Source organism: Saimiri boliviensis, chromosome 8 (assembly GCF_048565385.1).
Source record: "Saimiri boliviensis isolate mSaiBol1 chromosome 8, mSaiBol1.pri, whole genome shotgun sequence".
Lineage (NCBI taxonomy): Eukaryota > Metazoa > Chordata > Mammalia > Primates > Cebidae > Saimiri > Saimiri boliviensis.
In genome coordinates, this window is record NC_133456.1 from 23,143,697 (window position 1) to 23,167,802 (window position 24,106).

Here is a 24,106-nt window from a genome sequence, read left to right on the forward strand (position 1 = left end):
ATTGCTTTTTTCAGCTGCATTTAATCTACAGTTTAACTGTTCATTTAGTTTATTTCAATACTATTTTTTCACTTCTAAGTTCCAAGTTTTCCATATCCTTATTTTTTATAGTATCCCCTTTCCATTATGGTTTCTATTTCTTTTTAGAACATCTCTAGTCATTGTGAACATCTCTGTGGTACATTATTTCCTCATGTGGCTATGAACTCATCTTCTCTCCTGTGGTAGTAAATATCCCTACAGAGTGGTCTTACCCTTGTTTTTGCCAGCAATGACAGATTTTTATTTTTATTTGTTTATGTTAAATCCTTTGAGACAAAGATGTCTATACACGTGGATAGTGGGACTGAGATTCTGCAACAACTTCAGACACAAGCTTTGCCAATTCCTTGGGCTGAAGTTTCCCAGTCTTACTATCAAGCTTGACTTGCTTAAACTACAGTTACATTTTAAAGATCTCTAGATGTATGTGTATAGGTGAGGTGAGGATGGGAGGTTCATACTAGCTCTGTTCTAGAAGTGTGAGTCAATTGTTAAAGGAATCCTGATCCTCTAGGGGCGTGCCATAGCTTGAGGTCAACACATGTTCCAACTTCTACCTCTAACTTACATCATTCACACGTTTCAGTGAGCCTCCCCTATTTGCCAGGTACCTGCTAGGACTACAATGGGATTAGAATTGTATCTGCCTCTAGAAGTATACAGGAAAGAACAACTGCCACAGAGACAGAAGTCTCAAAAGATCTGAGCTGGCCAGGCGCAGTGGCTCAAACCTGTAATCCCAGCACTTTGGGAGGCCGAGGCGGGTGGATCACGAGGTCAAGAGATCTAGACCATCCTGGTCAACATGGTGAAACCCCGTCTCTACTAAAAATACAAAGAATTAGCTGGGCATGGTGGCGCATACCTGTAATCCCAGCTACTCAGGAGGCTGAGGCAGGAGAACTGCCTGAACCCAGGAGGCGGAGGTTGCGGTGAGCTGAGATCGTGCCATTGCACTCTAGCCTGGGTAACAAGAGCAAAACTCCGTCTCAAAAAAAAAAAAAAAGATCTGAGCTAAAAGTTGGAGATTTCAGGTGGGTGTAAGGCCCTGCTGGAAACAGAGCCACATCCACTAACACAGGTCTGTAAGACCAGCACATGATTTGGAAGCACTGGAAGGAGACCAAAAAAAAAGTGAGTAATAGCTATTTCTGCCATCTTTCCATGCCTCCATAATGGTATACGTGAATGTCTTGGTTGATGCTCTCAAGGGCAAACATCAGGTTATTATTATTAGACTATGCTCCAAAGTCATGGTCTGGTTCTAACTGTGAAGATGAAACACGATCATATGGACAAATTTGAAATCACTGGTGACCACAGAGCCAAGAAAATTACTGCGACTCTCATAGGCAAGTTAAACCTGTCCCTGGAATGATTGGCCCCAGATTTGATGTGTAACTCAAAGATCTAGAAAAGTGACAGAATAATCTACTCTTACCCCAAGTTTGGTTTCAAAGTGAGGTTTTACTGACAACCTGAGCTGGCATCATGTACCATGAATAAAGAGATGAAAACACAGGAGGGAAAATCCTGGGATTTGTTTGTTTGTGTTTGTTTTTTAAATTTAGAGACAGGGTCTCACTCTGTCACCTAGCCTGGAGTATAATGAAGCAGCCATAGCTCACTGCAGCCTCCAAATCCTGGGCTCAAGGTATCCTTCAGGAGTTTCTTTTCTAGGGATGTAATACACATATACAAACAAAATGACTTAATGGGGGAGAAAAAAGTGAGTAATAGTTTACAGCCAGAATGTGAAGTATTTTCAAAAAGTCACATGAAAGAATCTGTATCTTATCCTAACTGTTGAAAGGGAAACCCTTGAAAAATTAATAAGCTGATACATGAAAAAAAAACAGATTGGCTCAATAGAAACACAATTCTCAAAATTATGTATGAAATAAAAAGTAAAGGCCGGGCGCGGTGGCTCAAGCCTGTAATCCTAGCACTTTGGGAGGCCGGGGCGGGTGGATCATGAGGTCGAGAGATCGAGACCATCCTGGTCAACATGGTGAAACCCCGTCTCTAGTAAAAATACAAAAAAACTAGCTGGGCGTGGTGGCGCGTGCCTGTAATCCCAGCTACTCAGGAGGCTGAGGCAGGAGAATTGCCTGAGCCCAGGAGGCGGAGGTTGCGGTGAGCCGAGATCGCGCCATTGCACTCCAGCCTGGGTAACAAGAGCGAAACTCCGTTTCAAAAAAAAAAAAAAAACAAAAAAAAAAAACAACTTTATGTCTCACTACTGAGGGGAGGCATAAAGATGTTCACCTAAAGCACTGGGCAAGGATGTCAAAAGAGACTCAAGACAGAGACCTGTAGGTTACCAAATTTAGCAAAAAATAAAACCTAAGACAACAACAAAAACAAGAAAGGATAAATCTAAGCTTTTTTTTTTTTTTTTAAAGCAGAAATTTTAGTGTGTCTTAGCAAGTAATATCTGGGACATACGAGAGGTATACTAAAAAGTATTCACTATTGCCGGGCGCGGTGGCTCAAGCCTGTAATCCCAGCACTTTGGGAGGCCGAGGCGGGTGGATCACGAGGTCAAGAGATCGAGACCATCCTGGTCAACATGGTGAAACCCCGTCTCTACTAAAAATACAAAAAATTAGCTGGGCATGGTGGTGCGTGCCTGTAATCCCAGTTACTCAGGAAGCTGAGGCAGGAGAATTGCCTGAGCCCGGGAGGCGGAGGTTGCAGTGAGCCGAGATCGCGCCATTGCACTCCAGCCTGGGTAACAAGAGCGAAACTCCGTCTCAAAAAAAAAAAAAAAGTATTCACTATTTATCTGAGATTCAAATTTCACCGAGTGCCAGCCAATTATCTACAAATAGAATAGTAAGACTTGAGTAACAGGGAAGGAAAATGTCTACGCATGAGGAAAGATTAAGACTAAATGAACTGTCAAGGCCTGATTAGCACAGCCAAGACATATGCTTACCTGCATTGTGACTAGTCTGTCATCCACCATCACCTCCTTGGTCAGAAAGTCAGCTCCTATTGTGGCTTTGTACTGATTGCTGAATTTCTTATTCACATACTGGTTCATGAGTGATGTCTTCCCGACTCTGAAATTGGAGAAAAACCACAAGTGTAATGACAAATAGGAGGGTCCTGAAACTGACATGGATACTTGAAGCATTTAAAAGAATCTGCCTGGCAGGGCGCAATGGCTCACACCTATAATCCCAGCACTTTGGGAGGCCGAGGTGGGCAGATCACAAGGTTAGGAGCTCGAGACCAGCCTGGCCAATAAGGTGAAACCCTATCTCTACTAAAAATACAAAAATTAGCCAGGCATGGTGACAAGTGCCTATCGTCCCAGCTACTTGGGAGCTGAGGCAGGAGAATTGCTTGAAGCTGGGAGGCAGAGGTTGTAGTGAGCTGAGATCGCACCGCTGCACTCCAGCCTAGATGACACAGTGAGACTCTGTCTCAAAAAAATAAATAAATAAATAAAAATAATCTGCCTGACCTGAGGGACAAGGAATTGCCCTCACAGCAAAGGGCAATGCCAGAAGCCTTCTCAGCATTATACTTTTGAAGTTTTGTGTGTTCTCTCTGGGTAAAAATACAGGGTACAGATGTGGGGCAGATATGGAAAAGCTGCTTACATGTTGTGACAGAGCCAGGTCAAATGGTAGAGTCTAGTATTTTTTCCATTCTAGAAGGATACCAGCAAATATACTCCTTCTAAAAGAAGCTGCACTAATAAGATTGCTCTGCTATTCCAACAGTATCTCTGCTATCTTAGATGTTTCTACATTTAGTGGCTATTTAGCTTTATGAAGTAACACCAGGAGGAAGACCTTGGCTTCGAGCAAACATACACTACTCAGACAATTTTGCTGCTTAAAGTTTAAAATCTGAAGCAGAAAAAGCACCAATATATCACCAAACCAAAGCTACCTCAAAGAATGCTCCTCCAAATATGTTTTCCAGTAAAAAACTCAGCAAGAGACAATGTGTGATTTTTGTGTAATGAGGTTAGGGCAACCTAAAGATAATGCAAAAACCTTCCCCATAGTCAGTGATGGCACCTTCCTTTGCCAGAAAGGAACACATTCATATTCGTATTAAAGAACCTGGAGGTACCCAGACAGCCTATGGCAGTGATCTCCAACCCAGACCATCTGAGCCAGAATCTCCAAGAGAAGAAGCGGTAAAATCTGGAATCGAACAAGGGCTTGGTGAAACTTTTCTGTACAAGTTAGAGAAAGGCAGGCCTAAAAGCACTATCTTTCCATCCAGATGGGAATGGAATTGCGGGGTAGGATAGAGAGCACAAATCTGAGCCCTAGCCCACTGGTCTGAGGCTGGACAAATGCTGGTGAATAAAAGGTTCTTTGAAGGCTGGGCATGGTGGCTCAAGCCTCTAATCCCAGCACTTTGGAAAGTCAAGGCAAGTGGATCGATCACTTCAGTGCAGGAGTTTGAGACCAGCCTGGGCAATATGGTGAAACCCTGTTTCTACAAAAAATATAAAAATTTAACCAGGAGTGGTGGCACATACTTGTGGTCCCAGCTACTCTGGAGGCTGAGATGGGAGGGTCGCTTGAGCCCAGGAGATCGAGGCTGCAGTGAGCTGTGATTACACCACTGCACTCTAGTGTGGGCAACAAACAGAGGAAGACCCTATCTCTCATATACACACAAAAAAAGGTTCCTCATGTGAGACAAATAAGCCAGTCAAGATAGAAAAACCTCTAGCTTTTCAAAGGAAGGGCAGGGGACTTTGGAATAAAGAAGCATGCCTGCATTTGTTAGTGTTATTATTTTAAAAATACATAAGCCTCCAATGAGTCAAAGCTTTCATGGCCTTTCAGATGCCAAGGCTGAAAAGCCTACCACAGAATCTTTTTAAGAGGTAGGGTCTTGCTCTGTCACTCACGCGGAAGTGCCATGGCAGGATCACAGCTTGCTGCAGCCTCAAACTCCTAGGTTCAAGCCAACCTCTTGCCTCAGCCTTCCCAGCAGCTCAGAATACAGGTACAGCACCTGGCTACATTTGTTTTTATAGGCTCAAGCAATCCTCCCCTCAGCCTCCAAAGCACTGGGATTATGGGCATGAGCCACCTTACCCCACCTACCTCAGAATCTTAAGAGCCATTAGAGTTAGCTATATGGTTAGTGGCACACCTAGAATCAGAACCCAGTTCTGCCATCCCAGGCTCCTTTGCAGATAGACCTGAAGCAGGCACAGCAGCAGGAGGATACTGTATGGTACACTCAGAACACACATTTGCTAGGCCAGATGCCAATGGCAATAAATCTACTTAAGCAAGACTCCCCAGCCGGGCCAGCTTGGAGAAAAGGGATTCCATGAAAATGTGTATCCTTAGGTGAGTTCAAATAGTCATCTGTTCTCCATAAAAATCATGCTAAAAACCAGAGAACAAAAATTTACATAACAAGGGATCATCTAAATTTCTGCCATGCAGGGAAACCTGTATGGTCCTAAGCCTCCACTATGAAAGCAGGAAGTGGCAGCATAGAGGGTGTGGGGTCCGCAGCACTGAGGCTTAGCTCTGAGCCAATCTGTTAGCTCGAATCATAAGAAACTTACCCAGAATCTCCCAGGATGATAACCTTCAGCAACACTTTCTTCCTAGAGGTCATCCTTCAAACTAAAGGGGGAAAAGGAGAAATCACTGTGAGTGTGATGAAAACACCAAGGCAAAACACTTCCCTTGGCACAAGCGTCTGGGTAGCCCCTGGAGTGCAGGGCCCTGAGCATTCCTGCTAGTTATCTTCTTTCCACTCAGGGGGCCCTGACAAAGAACAGCACCACTCACCAGAACTCTGGACCCAAGAGCTAGGCAGAACAGCATGACAAGCCCATCCCGCCCCAGCGAGCTGTTGCAGAGAACGTATTCTCTCGCTTGGGCAATGGATCAATTGAATGGATTGGCAATCTCAATTAATGCTCCAACTTGCTCAACAGCTGGGTCCTTGCTTTATTCAGGTCACTGCTTCAGTATCATTTTCTCAAAGAGGTAATCGCTTTATCTAAAGCAGCATAACCCCTCATCTGCTCTCTAACCTGTTACTCTGCTTGCTTTTTCTTCAGAGCACTTACTGCTAATTGACGTTTTTATGTACTGTATTCATTTGTTCTCTTTCCTTTCTAATAATCTCCACTAAGACAGTTTTACTCCCCACTGTATGCTCAATGCCAAGTACAAATTTATTAAATGTTGGTTACTACTGAGTAGTACTTGATTCTGCGGCTCTAGGGACTATCCTTTTCCAAAAAATCTTTCAGGCAGCCCTGTCTACTCCTGACCAGAAGATGTGAGAAATGGCTGATCTTTGCTCAACTGTCTTGCAGCACTTGTCACAGCATGGTCTATCTACTCACCAAGACAGGACTCTTGCTGTTAACTGCCTCTCATTTGCCAGGGTCTGACTCAGTGACTTCCAGAAAATGAATGGGTCTCAGAAGGACCACTTGTTAGTTTCCTCTTTAACCACCTAGTTTTTGAAGGCAAGACTGAGAGCAGTGCCTACAGTGGGAGTGACTTAAGCAGCAGATAAGAACCCAGGCCACAGGGATTTCTATTCTGGTGTTGCCGCTTATTAATTTACCTATATGACCTTGAGCCAGTTATTTAATTTTTCTGCTGGAATAGGGAATATGGAAATAATAGTCCTTATGTCCTAAGAATGCTGTGAAGACTGAATGAATAAAATGCTGAGGACAGTGACTAGAATACAGTAGATGATTAGTAAATACTGGCTGCCACCATCTTAAGGTATGCCAAATACAGAGATGAGTAACACAACACAGAGTCCAGAAGACAGAGAGAGAAGCAGCAGATCACAGTACCTAGGCAGGGTAATCAGGCTATCCACCTCTTTCCAGATGCTTAGCTGTGAACTGCTCTCTCTTAACAGGTGGTATTATACCCAAGACCACTAACTAAAAGAAAGTATCAGACCTGACTACTGTCCTACAGGGCAGGATTTGGTAATAAGGCCTATCCTCTTGAAAGTGACCATCCTTGATGGCTTCAGAGTCTGTTTCTGGCTATAGGAACGGTATGGGAATAGGAGCCAGACTAGAGGATGGTTTGCTAGACACATACCCCAGGTCCCATGACCTACACAAACGGTCAAGCTATTTTTCTGCCAAAAGCCTCATGCCCATGGCTGGACTGTGAAGACACTGTTATTTCAGCCTACCAGCATTCATCTAGAAAGTTCCTACAAGTGCTAGTTAGTAGTATAAGATGACTTGGAGTTCTGTCTTCCAACATAATCAGCACTGAGAGATATACCTCAAACTATCCATTATATGTGGAGCCCCACTATTCCTTACCTGCCTCCCTAGGGACCGCTTTGACCGGTCAAAGTTTAAATGTCTCACTCTAAGGTCTGGTATTACATTTCAACATAGAGATCAGACGACGACAGTGGGGACAAGTTTCAAATCCAAAGAAATGCATATTAAGAAACGGGATAAAAAGGCCAGGCACAGTGGCTCACACCTGTAATCCCAGCACTTTGGGAGGCTGAGGCAGGTGGATCACCTGAGGTCGGTAGTTCAAGACCAGCCTGGACAACACAGTGCAACTCCATCTCTACTAAAAATACAAAAAATTAGTTGGGCATGGTGATGTGCACCTGTAGTCCCAGCTACTCGGGAGGCTGAGGCAGGAGAATTGCTTAAATCCAGGAGACAAAGGTTGCAATGAGCCGAGATCACACCACTGTACTCCAGCCTGGGCAACAAAGCAAGACTGTCTCCAAAAAATAAAATAAAAAAAGAAATAAAAAGAAAATGAAAAGATTTGCAAAGATACTGAGAATATTTATGAAAGTTACTAATTTTGAGAATGGGATAAGGGATTTGCATAACTTGGTTTGTATATATGCTACCAAAGCAAACACTTCGTAACTTGGTTTGTTAATAAATTTCACTGGTGTATCAATGTAGTTTAATAATATTGAAAAGAAAAGAAACAGGAAATACACTTAAACCTCCACACTCCCACAGGACAGATTACATGTTTGTTTCCTTCCTTTTGCCATCTCTGCTCACACATGTCACAAGGCAGTCACCATGAGGCTAACTTAGGTGGCCGACCCTCTTGGGCATCAGAACACAACACCACAGTTGCCCTCCTCATATGCAAACCCCAGTCACAGTAATCCCAGAAATTGCCCAAGAACACTGCCCTGAAACCACTGAAATCCCAACTCTTCAGCTGGTGCAACACATCCCAGCAGACAATTTGTATTTTGTTCTTCCCACATTGTTACTCATCCTTGTTTCCAATACTGATTATATTATTGTTATTGCAGTCTTTTTTTCCTTTTTTTTTTTTTGGTAGTAGACTTCACCTGGATGTTATTGTAATCTTTTTTTTTTTTTTTTTTTTTCTTTGAGATGGAGTTTCACTCTTGTTACCCAGGCTGGAGTGCAATGGCGCGATCTCGGCTCACCGCAACCTCCACTTCCTGGGTTCAGGCAATTCTCCTGCCTCAGCCTCCTGAGTAGCTGGGATTACAGGCACGTGCCACCACGCCCAGCTAATGTTTTGTATTTTTAGTAGAGACGGGGTTTCACCATGTTGACCAGGATGGTCTCGATCTCTTGACCTCGTGATCCACCCGCCTCGGCCTCCCAAAGTGCTGGGATTACAGGCTTGAGCCACCGCACCTGGCCCCTGTTACTGTAATCTTAATGTCTAATGTTCCTCTGAGTGAATTAAGCATTTAAATAGCCATTCCTGCTTTATTTAATGTATCAAAATTTTGGGAAAATGCTATCAAGAACATCTTTGAAATTCTGTCTATGGGATTACTTCCTTGAGATATAGCAACACCTATGAGGGGTTTAGGGGTGGGCAGATCTTCCTAGATTCAGACTCGCAAGACTATCACAGGCCACATTTGGCACAAGTCCACTGAGAAAGATTGGGACAGAGACACAGCTGGTAGGCAGGGCAGTGGCAGGTGATCAGCAGCAGCAGTTCTTGCAAGAGTCCACACAGTGGCTCAGGCACAGGGAGATTGTGCTGACTCAATATCCTGACTTAGAATTCTCAATCTTGAGGGTGCCAATATCTCTTCTGACAGCTCCTTAGGATCCCCATAAGGACATGCCCAGCAGAGTCACTATGTTCCATGAAACACAAGCCTAGTGGCCCATCAGGTACCTATCCAAATGTAATTTACCAACCAGGGGACATTTTACCATAGGGAACAAGCCCAGCAACAAATGTGATGTTCTGCCTTATCTAGCTCCCAGGGAAACAGAGCTAGAAAGTTAACCGACAGTCAAATTCTCATGCAAGGAAAAGGTTTTGACAACTGTAACTCACAGATACTGTTTAGGGATAGGGTTACTGAATCAAAAGCAAAGTTGGTCACGCCAATAATCCCAGCAATTTGGGAGGCCAAGGAGGATAGATCACCTGAGGCCAGAAGTTCAAGACCAGCCTGGCCAACATGGTGAAACCCCATCTCTACCAAAAAAACAAAAAATTAGTCAGTCGTGGTGGTGGGTGCCTAATCCCAGCTACTCAGGAGGCTGAGGCAGGAGAATCGCTTGAACCCAGGAGGCGGAGGTTTTAGTGAGCTGAGACTGGGCCACTGCAGTCCACAACAAGAGCAAAACTCCATCTTAAAAAAAAAAAAAAAAAAGAAGCAGCAGCGATGTTTTCATGATTTTTGCCAATTTACTTTCCTGAAAGATTTTTCCAATTTATACAACCATGACTATTATAGTGGTTAGCAGGAGTACAGGACCTAAATGAGAAAAATGATAATTTTACAGAGAAAAACAAACCTGAATAAACAGTGTATGGAAGACTTAATGAAAAAACATTGCATTACTGCCTTTTTAAACAAGTCCAGGTTGGTTTTTTGGGGGAGGGTGGGAGCGCGGGGGGGCGAGCTGGGGAGAATTTAGTTTAAAAAATTTTATTCATAAAAATAAATACACAAGAAATGTTCCTTCCCCAAAAACACTAATGATGAGACTTCCCCTTACAATCTTGCAAAGTATGTTATAAAAATACAGTATTAACAGTAGGGTGCTGGAATAGGACTAAACTGATCAAGGAAAGAGACATCAGAAATGAACAATTCTGACAAATATGAAATTATAAAATTCAGTGGCAAAAAGATGAACAATTCACTAAATGGTAAGAGCCAGAAAAATTTTGGTGAGAATTAAGATTCCCTACATCTCCTCCCAAGAGATTCCCAGAGGAGTAAATATTTAAACGTAAAAATGGTTACACATGAAGCAGAAAGGAATACACACAAATATTAGTGAGCTGTTTCATATGGTGGGATTATAAATGTTTTTGTTTCTTTATATTTAACTGTGACTCTGAGAGGAGCATATTACCTTTACACTCAAACAGCCACCTCCACTTTGGAGAAAAAATGTTAATCTGTTGACTTTTTTCAAATAAATTTCCGATGACAAAAATCTCCATTCATCATGTAAGACAGATTACACTTAAATACAGATTTTCACCTTCACTCAGGGCTTGCTAAGCATTTCAGAGTTGTTGCAAATGATACTAAACAGCCAATCATAACAATTCCACATCTTTCACCAGGACATTGATGGCTTCAAATTGGCAAAAGTTAAAAGGTATATTTTTGTACTTAATGTTCTCCCAGATCAAGAATGAGACATCTATTTCTAGAAAAGAGCCAGGAACAAAACAAACTAAACGCAACTTTTGCCACAAGAAGCTGCCCAAGCAGAGTTAGCTTCAAAACGTCCACCAGCAATTTCTGCTTTTGTTATCAATTTCTATTACCATCTTCATGGATTTCTGAAGACAAATTATTTTTTAAAAGCCTACGGGCCGGGCGCGGTGGCTCAAGCTTGTAATCCCAGCACTTTGGGAGGCCGAGGCGGGTGGATCACGAGGTCGAGAGATCGAGACCATCCCGGTCAACATGGTGAAACCCCGTCTCTTCTAAAAATACAAAACATTAGCTGGGCATGGTGGCACGTGCCTGTAATCCCAGCTACTCAGGAGGCTGAGGCAGGAGAATTGCCTGAACTCAGGAGGCGGAGGTTGCGGTGAGCCGAGATGGCGCCATTGCACTCCAGCCTGGGTAACAAGAGTGAAACTCCGTCTCAAAAAAAAAGCCTACGGCCAGGCATGGTAACTCATGCCTTTAACCCCAGCCCTCTCAGAGGCCAAGGCAGGCAGATCACTTGAGGTCAGGATATCAAGACCAGCCTGACCCACATGGTAAAACCCCATCTCTATTGAAAATACAAAAATTAGCTGGGTGTGTTGGTGCACACCTATAATCCCAGCTACTCGGGGAGCTAAGGCAGGAGAATTGCTTGAATCCAGGAGGTGGGGGCTGCAGTAAGCTGAGATTGCATCACTGCACTCCAGAGTGGACGACAGAGCGAAATGATGTCTTGAAAAATAAAAGAAGCATACAAAGTTTAAAATTTCTAACTGGAAAACAGTTCTCTAAAGGACAGACCACTTCCTCTCACAGGAGAATCTGCAGCCAGCAGAGTAGAAAGGAAGAAAAAGTTAGTTACAAAAGGTCTCTGAGACCTGGTCCTTCAAAGAAAGCATTTTAGGTAATATCCATTAATCCATGCATATATTAATATCCTCTAAACCTTGTCTAGAGTTAGGTATATTCAGAACACATTTCTTTCCTTCTGCTACCAAACCAAACCTCACCAGTGTGCATTGGAAGAAGCTCCTCGGAGCGAAACCACCAGCATTCGGATGATGAAACAATTCTTTTCTTCAAGTACAATGTTTCTCATGTCGTAACAAATCAAAACCTGGTATCTTCCTTTATTAGCCCACAGTCATCACCTTCTTCATTTATGCCACAGAGAAGCCAAATGGCTACATAAGCAGACAAAATAAGGAAACATCAGCAGGTAAAATGTCAAGAAAAATATTGTTGAAGGGTCTGGGCCAGCAGAGTCAGTGTCAGAAAGAGGCTGACCAGGAATGCACAGTGGCACCTAGGAGAAGGGCAAAAGACTGCTGTGGTGAAAATGAGGACAGCAGAGAAGGGCTAGGAAGTTGGGGGTCAGGTGACAATTCAAAAGTCTGAATTCTTCCAGGTACAATTTTGTATGGATACACAGGATAATAGCTCACGTGAGGTGAAGGCTTTACGGCGTTGCAGTACCCAAGAATTGAAAGCTAAGTACAGTAGTCCCCACTTATCCATGGGGGACAGGCCCCAATACCCTCAGTGAATCCCTGAAATGCAGCAAGTACCAAAGTTGTCATCCGTCAGAACATACTGATGATGTTCATGTCCTCCACCTACAAATGTAATGCCTTTTCCATTGTAACTAAGCACTTATCATAGACTGTGGCTTTACCATTTGCAGTATGAGGTGCCACAGCAAAACTAGCATGACTTTCTTTTTTCTTCTTCACAATTTCAAGGATAGAAAAGTTGTTCTCACCATACGATTTTTTCACTTTCCTAATTAAGTCAACAATTTTTACCTTTACACTTCAAGAGCTTATCTTTGGCATAACAAAATTGCCAGCATCTTGTGCTTTGGGGCCATTATTAAGTCAAATATGAGTTACTTGAACACAAGCATTGCAACGTTGATGTGATAACCAAGACAGTTACTAAGTGACTAACGGGCAGGTAGCATCTACGGTGTGGAAACCCTGAACAAAGTGATGATTTACTTCCTGGGTGGGATGGCACATGCTTTCATCAAGCTAATCCAAACAAAAACTTATGGCCGGGTGCAGTGGCTCATGTCTGTAATCCCAGCATTCTGGAAGTGCTGAAGCAGGAAGACTGCTTAAGGCCAGGTGTTTTGAGACCAGCCTGGGCAACATACTGAGACCCAGTCTGTATAAATATATAATAAATTACCTTGGTGTGATGGTACACTCCTGTAAGTCCCATTTACTCAGAAGGCCAAGGTGGGAAGACGGCTTGAGCCCAGGAGTTTAAGGCTCCAATGAGCTCTGATTGCTCCACTGCCCTCCAGCCTGGGTGACAGAGCAACCCTCTGTCTCAAAAAGCAGACAAACAAAAAGAAACTTATGAATAGTATTTCTAGAATTTTCCATTTAACATTTTCAGACCATGGTTGACAGCAAATAAAGAGAAAGACTATATCTGCAAAGCCATCAAAATAACCATGTAAAATGCAGAAGATGAAATTGAACTAGGTGTTTATCACATCCAGGGTCACACAGCAATTAAGTGGCAGAGCTGAAATTACCAGAAGTATCAGCCCAGTCCCTACCATGCCATTCTGCACTACCAGCTCTCACCCAAAAGAGTTCTGGCTCTGAGGGCTGGGACTTTTAACAAGTCTTTTATGGCAATTCAGGCATACATACCAGGTTTGGAAACCACTGATGTGAAGAGTCTACAACTGCTGTTCTGATCTACACTGTTATGTCCAATCCAACACTGTAATTACAGCAGAACAAATATTTAAACAAATGTTAAAGGCTCAACAAAGCCATGACAGTTAAACCAATTAATGTTCTATAGCTCATTAATATTTTTAGTTGCTTGGTGTTTCCAGGTTGCCTGCCTGCAGCAGCTAGGTCCTAACCACAGTTGGCTTTTCTGCTCCCTGCACTGTACCCACCCTAATTATAGTATGGAATTGTAAAAAACTCAGGAAGGTACAAAAGAATGACGCAAAGACAAAAAGCTACTGAAAATTCCATCTCTCAGAAGCAATCACTATTAGTATTAGAGTACATGTCTTTCCAGTTTTCCTTCAAATGGTTGAGGTTATGTACCACGTATAACTTTGCATCTTATCTCCCCATGTTATTAACATTAAGGTTGCATGATGGCCGGGCGCGGTGGCTCAAGCCTGTAATCCCAGCACTTTGGGAGGCCGAGGCTGGTGGATCACGAGGTCGAGAGATCGAGACCATCCTGGTCAACATGGTGAAACCCCGTCTCTACTAAAAATACAAAAAATTAGCTGGGCATGGTGGTGCGTGCCTGTGATCCCAGCTACTCAGGAGGCTGAGGCAGGAGAATTGCCTGAACCCGGGAGGCGGAGGTTGCGGTGAGCCGAGATCGTGCCATTGCACTCCAGCCTGGGTAACAAGAGCGAAACTCCATCTCAAAAAAAAAAAAAAAAGGTTGCATGATAATCAGCAAATGGATAATCTCAAACTTTTCCTTGCTGCTAAGCACACAATGTTTTCAATTATGAGATGGAGCTACATATATACACTCTGTCGGCATAATCTGATCAGACTCACACGTTTTAATCACTCAGTATTTCTTGGATTAGCAGAATACATTTCATCCATGTGCCTCTCAGTTTGCTGAGGGTCTCTGCCTACTAGAATGTGACTTATTGAACATATGATCTAAATATAGCACTGGAAAGGAAGCATCATAGGGACACGGAGTTCAGAAGTAGTAGGCTTCTGAGCAGATTTCAAAGTAACATTCTACACTTTCACCAGCATGAAACATGGGTAAATGTCTCTCTCTCCATCTCATTTTCTTCTAAGACTTCATGTTCTGTATATGACCATGACAGAAGACCCAGCGGTCATCCTGCCCTCAAAGCTCATGGACTTCAAGGCTCAGAGTGAGGTAGGCAAGCAATATTTGGACCTTTTTCCTAACCTTTGCCTTGTTTGTATTACTCTGTTCTCCTTCAAGTCACCTCCCTGTCCTACAGCACCTTCCATGCCCTGCAATTGGCCAATCTTAACTCAACACAACCACATTTCAGAATAACCCTCAAACCTGAAGTCTGGATTCTACACTCCTGGCGCACCAGGATTTGTTCGTCACTATTTTTCCTCCCTTCCTGTCAGGACAAATTCTGCCTTTATTGAGAGGCCTCCTCTGACCTCCCCAGAGCCCAAAACAAATGCAAACTTTCCTTTCTCCAGTTTCCATTACACTCTGCAGCAGCTGATGGTCTACAAATGCCCTGTCCCACTCTACTAACTTGGCGGAGGACATGGCGCAGGAGTGAGAAGGGCCACACCTCCTTAGGGACTGTCCTTTTGACCACAGAGCCCACAGGCAGCATAGAATGAAAGACAGCCACCTGTAAGACAATGTCCCCTTCTGTTGCCACCCCCAAAGGGAACTCATTATTGAGTCATGGTCCTCTAACAGAGCTCCATTTCTACCTAAGCAACTCTATGGTTTTACCCTCCCCACTTTGAGATGCCAGAATTTATATGACTTGAAATTCCATTGATAATGCATAACTTGTATGCTCCAAGAAAAATTTTACTGTAAGGATCTTAGGAATTAGGCTGTTCGTCTGTTGTTCCATTTAGAATTACCACCTCTAGGAGGAAACTCAGAAGGAAAAGATAGAGGCCTTCAAAAAGAAACATTAAGAGGGGGAAGCAGGATAAACACTTTCATTAAAATAAAAATATCTAGTGAGAGAAGCATATCAAAGAGCTAACCAAATATCTTACAAAAAATTTTTGTTTTCAGACAGTCTCCCTCTGTTGCCCAGGCTGGAGTGCAGTGGCGTGATCTCAACTCACTGCAACCTTCCCCTCTAGGGTTCAAGCAATTCTGCCGCAGCCTCCCAAGTAGCTGGGACTGCAGGTGCAGGCCACTACACCTGGCTAATTTCTGTATTTTTAGTAGAGATGAGGTTTCACCATATTGGCCAGGTTGGTCTTGAACTACTGACCTTGTGATCTGCCCAGCTCAGCCTCCCAAAGTGCTGGGATTACACGTGTAAGCCACTACACCCGGCCTAAAAAATTCTTTTAATTTTTTTATGGTCAAGAGACAGGTTTCACTATGTTGTCCAGGCTAGAGTGCAGTGGCTTTTTACAGGTGCAATCTCACTACTGATCCGCATAGGACCACCATAGGGCAACCTGGTGGTCCCCTGCTTTTGAAAGGTCTCTCTACTGATGCCAAGTTAAGGCAGATACCCAACTGGTATAATGCGCTAAAACCCAGAACTCCTGTGGCTCAAGTGATCCTCCTGTCTCAGTCTCCTGAGTGGCTGAGACTACATACCACTGTGCCCAGAAGAAAAAATTTAATTTTGTTCTCTCTTCTACAGATTCAAGAAGCTCTACTCTAATATTTGGTTTCTGATCATGCTATGAATAGAACTCTTAAACCCTAGGAATACCAATCATCATGTTATTAATCTTACTATACTCATCAAACATGTATCAAGAGCAAAAATGGACATAAAACCACAAGGAGAAATCATACCAAATGCAAAAATTTAAAATACTACTGTGATCAGGACATGTTAAGTTTATTTTAAGGATCATTGCCTTAGTTGGGAGAATTAGGGAAGGATTCCTCTAGGAAGAACTGAACCTAGATCTGAAGGAGGAAAAGAGAGCAAAGAGTTTTGCTTAACAAACAGCACATGCAAGGCCCGGGGGAAATGAAAATAATATGCCTGGGCCAGATCACAGAGGACACAGTGGGCTGTACTAAGGTCCCAAAACCACAGAGTAATGAGAAGCCTGACTTATGGAGATTTCTAAGCAGCAATGTTCATCCTGCAGAGCCAGCACCCTGCCCGCCTGCAGTGGTGAGAGGAGGAGACCCTGCAGTGGACAATGTGGACTCTGCTGCCACCATCAGGCAAGAGAAGACTGCACTAGACCAGTGTGAAAGCAGAAGGGAAGGGGATGAAATAAAAGTGGATGGTATCTAGTGATGGACTGGATTGGGAGGGGTATGGGAAATGAGGAAAAATGCCAAGGAAGTTGCCTGGATTTATGCCTCATGGGACCAAGAGGATTTCTTAGATCAGAGAACTCTGTAAAACAGTGAGGTGTTTCCTGGGGAGGAACTGTGTTTGATTTTAAACATGCTAAGTTTAAGGTGGCCTCAACCAAATCTATTCTTAAAGATACAGTGGTATTTAGTTATATTTTGGCCCATTGTTAATTGAAGGAATACTAGTTTGTGCTAGGATTTTATGGCTGAAGTCTATCTAGATACCCACGCTAAATTAGGAATGTTCCATGCATTCACCAGACACAGAAAGCAAAAGAGAAGAGATGGCTGGACCTGCCATTTAGAGATCTGCTGTCTGGTGGGCCAGATGACATAATCATGGCACAGTACAGTAAAGTAGAGAGCACTACCAACAGAAATACTAAACATTTCCAAAAGTAAGACTAAACAGCTGAATGTACAATGGCTAAAAAGAAGTGTTTGGCACTGGCCGGGCGCGGTGGCTCAAGCCTGTAATCCCAGCACTTTGGGAGGCCGAGGCGGGTGGATCATGAGGTCGAGAGATCGAGACCATCCTGGTCAACATGGTGAAACCCCGTCTCTACTAAAAGTGCAAAAAATTAGCTGGGCATGGTGGCACGTGCCTGTAATCCCAGCTACTCAGGAGGCTGGGGCAAGAGAATTGCCTGAGCCCAGGAGGCGGAGGTTGCGGTGAGCCGAGATCGCGCCATTGCACTCCAGCCTGGGTAACAAGAGCGAAACTCTGTCTCAAAAAAAAAAAAAAAAAAAAAAAAAAAAAAAAGAAGTGTTTGGCATGTTAAAAATCACCGGTCAAGACATTTTACTGGTTATCAATCCCTTAACAAGCTTCAAAGAAGTTCCCAGAAAGCAAATGTTAAATAACTGGAATGAGAAAGAACAACATTGAGGCATCAAGTCTAGAGAGCAGCTGAGCATGCGTGTTGCTGGGGCGGGGAGTAACTTAGCTTGGCAGGCAATGAGACAGCTGGAATGCAGAAACAGGGTCCAAAGGCATGGCTCCATCAAGGTTAGAGGCCTGAGTGGGCACATAAAAGCAGCCAGGTGAGGGAGATATCTAGTCTAACCTTACAGTCCTTATCCAGAATACACCTGGTTCCCAGCCACCACATGGCTTGTCTCAAGTGGGCTTGCCATTCCTCCCACAGGGTCCCACCTCACTCCTTAATATAATGCTCTTTCTGCCCAGGAGCCTGCTCATCTAGAGGAGGCAGGTGAGGTCTAGAAAATGTTAAGAGCCTGTCTTCCTGGACACCACTCCCTCAAACCCAAGAGCATCTGAGGCCTGGACACCTTTTTAAAAATCATACTTGAGGCCAGGTGTGGTGGCTCAAGCCTGTAATCCCAGCACTTTGGGAGGCCGAGGCAGGTGGATCACAAGGTCAAGAGATCGAGACCATCCTGGTCAACATGGGGAAACCTCGTCTCTACTAAAATACAAAAAAAATTAGCTGGTGGCCGGGCGTGGTGGCTCAAGCCTATAATCCCAGCACTTTGGGAGGCCGAGGCGGGTAGATCACGAGGTCAAGAGAGCGAAACCATCCTGGTCAACATGGTGAAACCCCGTCTCTACTAAAAATACAAAAAATTAGCTGGGCATGGTGGCGCATGCCTGTCATCCCAGCTACTCAGGAGGCTGAGGCAGGAGAATTGCCTGAACCCAGGAGGCGGAGGTTGCGGTGAGCCGAGATCGCGCCATTGCACTCCAGCCTGGGTAACAAGAGTGAAACTCCACCTCAAAAAAAAAAAAAAAAATCATACTTGAATCATGACTACCTGTGTCTCAGCCAACTGGGCTAGGGCAGGAGGTGGGTGCAGGAAGGGGGAAGGGAACAAATTTTCCTTGAAGGTATTCTCTCTTTCATCCCCAAGTTTCTAATCCCAGTAGTGCCCGAAGCATGAGGATTTGGTAAATAATAGTGCAGGGACAGTAGACATGCCCAGAGGCCAAGGAAGAGATGACGGAAAATGCCAGTCTGTCTTTGTTTAGATACGTATTTCGGGTAACTGCCTTTGTTAAAGTGCCTTTTTTTTGGGCTCGATTGAGGGCTGCAGATTCTTAGCACAAGACACTCTTACTCAAATGAAGACTTTGAGCCTCTTGTCCATTATTGACATCTCATATGTACCACTAAGCAGGAAAAGGCAAGCTAACAACTCTAGCCAAGGAGAATTCTCTGACTCAGCAACAACAATAAATGTTGCCTGGACTCTTTTTTTTTTTGACGGGTTTTCGCTCTTGTTACCCAGGCTGGAGTGCAACGGCGCGATCTTGGCTCACCGCAACCTCTGCCTCCTGGGTTCAGGCAATTCTCCTGCCTCAGCCTCCTGAGTAGCTGGGATTACAGGCACGCGCCACCATGTCCAGCTAATTTTTTTGTATTTTTAGTAGAGACGGGGTTTCACCATGTTGACCAGGATGGTCTCGATCTCTCCACCTTGTGATCCACCCGCCTCGGCCTCCCAAAGTGCTGGGATTACAGGCTTGAGTCACCACGCCCGGCCGCCTGGACTCTGACTTAAAAAGTATAGACAGCGCTTCTTCATGCTGGGTGACCTGTTATCCTTTGGTAATAAACAGTTGGAGAGAGTAAACAAAATCTTGAGAGATTACACAAAACATACAGAATGCCTGGGTACTTCCCCCTACGTTTCCTCAATAAATTCTGCTGACAGCCCCACATCTTACTAGAGCCTACCATGGACAACAGAGGCATGCTAGTGTGTGCCACCAGAAGGGGGGTGCTATGTATCAGAAGGTACAGTCACTTTTGCTGTTACTACTGGTCACAGAGGCCTTACTGCAATGAACACAGTGCTGTCCTTTAGAGCCAGTCCATAGAGCTTATGTGGCACTATCAAAGGTGACCTCACATGCTGCTTGTGAGGCTGCAGAAAAGAGCACAGGGAGGAAGACAGTAATCATCTCCAGCTATGTGGGCATCAGCCTGGATGGACCACGAGAGAGAATGGTGCTGGCATGTGCAGTGTTTATCCATTCAGATGGGGCTCCAATGGCAGTTTCTTCCTGAAAACTCAACATTTACACAACTTGCCTAAGGCTCCACAGCTAGTTGTGTGCAAGGTAGCAGGTCGGGTTCTATTTTGTCCCATTCAAAGATGCTTAAGGAACTTGAGATCATAGCCCCATTGTAGGTAACAAGAAGGAAATGCTCCAAAATGCTCAGGAAGACTGCTAATTATACTGAACACTGGGGAAGGAAAGATAGCTAGAAATTGTCAAAACAACACAATGGAAAGCCTACCCTCAGGCTTTAGATCACAACCATAGTGGGTTTTTGTTTTTTGTTTTTTTAAGATGGAGTCTCACTCTGTCGCCCAGGCTGGAGTGCAGTGGCACGATCTTGGGTCATGGCAACCTCTGTCTCCCAAGTTCAAGGGATTCTCCTGTCTCAGCCTCCGGAAGAGCTGAGATTACAGGCACATGCTATCGCTTCCAGCTACTTTTTGTATTTATGGTAGAAACAGGTTTCACCATGTTGCTCAGGCTGGTCTTGAATTCCTAACCTCAAATGATCCACTACCTCGGCCTCCCAAAGTGCTGGGATTACAATGAGCCACCACACCCAGCCACAGTCATGGGTTTTAATGCCATCTCAGATAAATTCAGCTGTGTGAACTGTTTTTTTGTGACAAGGGTCTCTCTCTGCTTCCCAGACGGGAGTGCAGTGGGGTATGATCACTGCAACCTTGACCTCCTGGGCTCAAGAGATCCTCCCACCTCCTGAGTAGCTGGGACTATAGGCACATGTCACCATGCCCAGCTTTTCTTTTAGGAAGAGATGAGATGAGGTCTCTCTATGTTGCCCAGGATAGTCTCAAACTCTTTCCCACCTTGGCCTCCCAAACTGCTGGGATTACAGGAATGGCCTACCCCATGTGGCAGCTGTGTGAACTTAAATGTGCCTCTGCTTCCATGTGAAAAATGAGAATCCTCCGCAAATGAGCTAAAGCACAGAAAGCTCCTAGCATTCCATTTGACACATGAAATATGAGTGGCTTTGTTATGAGGGCTTTTCTAACTTAGATGAAAAATATGTACTTAATCAACAAGTATTATTCCACCTTCCAAATCTCACAACTGTAGTCTCTCATATTAATTTTAAGATTTTTGCTTTTGTCAGTAGAGCTGCTGAAGAAAAAAAAAAGATTTTTGCTATATCCATTTCAAGGCAGACGTGTCTAATGTCCTTGTTATATTTCTAATACATATTATGCATTCACCCATATACTAACTAAAACCACAATGTGATCTGCATTGATGTACTGCATTATATGTTAACAATGCAGTGGAGAGTCATATTTAGCATAAGACCCTTGTCATTTGAAAAAGATACATATGGAGACCTTTGTGTAGTCCTGCTTAGCCAATACCAATTTTTACAAACGGCCAAAATGCCCTTTGTTAGATGAAAAACAAAGCAGCACTGAATCATGAGCACTGGGTCACTAAGTGACTCATTCTCTTATACCAATCTGAATTCTTGCCTCCACTTCTATTGTTTTGCAGTGACTGTACATGCACAGGGGCCCAAAGGACATGGGTTATTACACATGATCCTACCCACTTCACACTAAAATATCATACACCCTACCAGCCCTCTTTCTGAGCCCCACTTATATCTGATCACGTGTTACCATTTTAAATTCAGAAGCAGTAGTCACTCACCATGAGCTAAGGGGTAAACACACCAAGTTCAGTTCAAACACTTGCTGAGTGTCATGAAGTGTCCATTACTGAGCTAGGTGCTGGGGATGACACACAGACAAAACTGCAAACACTTTCTTACTTCAAAAGGAGGCCATCTCAGTTCTCTATAAACTGTTAAGTACAACATTGTATCCTGCAGCTTTGTAAGTGTTAAATTGGAAACCTCAGTGGCTATATTCAACTAGCTACTTCACAACTACTTCCTGGACAAGAGCATCTATGCAATTCTGAAACCACCTCCAAAGAGCTGACAAAAATTGCCTGCTGAGTTCTGGACAGAAATATAGCTATAATAAAGCATTAACCAGGCTGCACTCTTCATCCCTCTCCTTGTTGCTACAAGTCTGCCCATTTGCATCCCCACTGTTCCTAGAGATAGGTTTTCTAACATCACAGTGGTAAGACTGTGTAAAAACTGATTTGCATTCTCACTCTTCCTATAGACAGTATCTCTGACATTAGAATCATAAGGCTTTTATTTAAGGATCACTTAAGATGTATATCAGACCCCAATTCAAGCAACCTTTGAAGACCCCAATGGAGGAACATGATCAGCATGAGAATACAGCTTCTCTCCCCGTCCCATGACTTCACTCTGCACTCTAACCAATCAATAATCTCCACACTTCGGCCCACTTAAAACCCTTCAAAACCCCAGCCCCAAACTCCCTAGGGAAATGGATGTGCATTTTCTCTCCTATCTCCTCATGTGGTGGCACTATGATTAAACCTTTTTCTCAGCTGGGCACAGTGGCATACCTGTAATTCCAACACTTTGGGAGGCCAGGAGTTTTGAGACCAGCCTGGGCAACACAGCGAGACCCCGTCGTAACAAAGAATAAAAAATTAGTCAAGCGTGGTATCGTGCCTGCAGTCCCAGCTACGCAGGAGGCTGAGACAGGAGAATCTCCAGAGCCTAGGAAATCAAGGCTGCAGTGAACTATGATCTTGCCACTGTACTCTAGTCTGGGTGACAGAACAAAATCCTGTCTCCAACACTGGCCCCCGACACACAAACAACTTGTTTCTCTGCTACAACCCAGTGTCTCAGCATTGCTGCATGCATCAGGTAATGGACCTCTTACGGTTACAATTCTGTGTATTTAGAAATGGTGAGGCCAGTTGTAGAAGAAAACCAAAGCACCTGAAACTCAACCACAATGAATCTTTTTTTTGGAGACAGAGTCTCACTCTGTCACCCAGGCTGGAGTGCAGTGGCAGAGTCTCAGCTCACTGCAACCTCTGCCTCTCAGGCTCAAGCGATTTGTCTGTCTCAGCTTCCGGAGTAACTGCGATTACAGGTGCCTGCCAACAAGCCCCGCCACCACACCCGGCTAATTTTTGTATTTTTAGTAGAGACGGGGTTTCACCAGCCCAAAGTCATTTTATCTCAACTCTATATTAGTCAATATACTTAGTCCACAACACTGAAATATCACCTGGTTTCTGCCCCAACGCTTCCCGTGATGATTAACTTCCTCCTATGCAGTGTTCCATCTTCAAACTATTCTAGCTGCAAAATGATGTAGTGAACTAGATTCTGTCTTTGTGTAGTTCTTCTCTCTGCCTTGTTCTGTGAGGCAGCGAAGTACCAATCTAATCCTTCTCCCATGTGATATCCTTCATTATTTGGAGACATCCAGTCTCTCAATCACCAAACTGCACATCTCTGGTTCTCTCAACTCTTCTGCATGCAACACGGCTTCTAGATGCTTTAACTTCCTGGTTGCCTCTCTGGTTGGATTAGATTCCTTATATTTCTTTAAATGTCTATATCTTTGTACAAGTACTATCCACTACTAAAACAGGTTGATGCTTTAAGAATGTCACATATGAAAAAAAAATGAGCATTTTATAAACTTCCAAAACTCTAAAAAATTCCTCAGTTTTGAAGTTCTGAATAATACTCATCATAAATATGATTAGCCTTTAGCGATTTTAACTGCCCAAGAAATATAACAGCAGTCAGGCTTCACTATTATGCCAACCCCCGATTACTCTAAAGGACACATTCCTAAGAGAGGTGGATCTAACATGGATCTGCAGCCCTCTAGTAGCCACAATGGATGCACAGTATATCCATGGTATTAATGAAATTTTAATACCAGTATATCCATGGTATTAAAATTTCATTAAAGCAGGGGAGACATTAGGGGGAAAAAGGTATAAAAAGGCTTAGGGGTAGAAGAGAGGTACGATAATGAAAAAAGACTGAGAAACACTAGTTGAAACCCGAGCTGTCCAATACAATTACTAGTCACTGGTGGCATATTTAAAGGAAATCCCATGAAATCAAATACAGTCTCTCAGCCATAGTTACTACATTAGACAGGTCTACTATACAGTGTTGGTCTGAACAATTCTGATGCATTTTACTAGAATTAATATATAGTCTTTAAACATCTCAAGACTCAATTTATAGCCCTTACTCGTTTCATTACTTGATATCTATACCATCTTCTTTCCTTCCTGACACAAAATAAAAATGCTGGCTCTTTCGCCAGTGACTCATGCCTATAATCCCAGCAGTTTGGGAGGCCAAGGCGGATGGATCACTTGAGGTCAGGAGTTCAAGATCAGCCTGGCCAACATAGTGAAACCCTGTCTCTACTA

General features: G+C 43.7%; 1 protein-coding gene across 1 annotated transcript in view; it reads right to left on the reverse strand.

Annotated features, from left to right (window-relative positions):
- RAB7A (RAB7A, member RAS oncogene family) overlaps nt 1-24,106 on the reverse strand; it is a 79,381-nt gene that overhangs the window by 14,425 nt on the left and 40,850 nt on the right. Inside the window, exons 2-3 of the mRNA XM_003926141.4 lie at nt 5,609-5,669; nt 2,984-3,110 (exon numbers count right to left, since the gene is read on the reverse strand). Coding sequence (XP_003926190.1) covers nt 2,984-3,110; nt 5,609-5,661 — 180 coding nt within the window. The 5' untranslated portion in view covers nt 5,662-5,669. The remainder of the gene's footprint in view (nt 1-2,983; nt 3,111-5,608; nt 5,670-24,106) is intronic.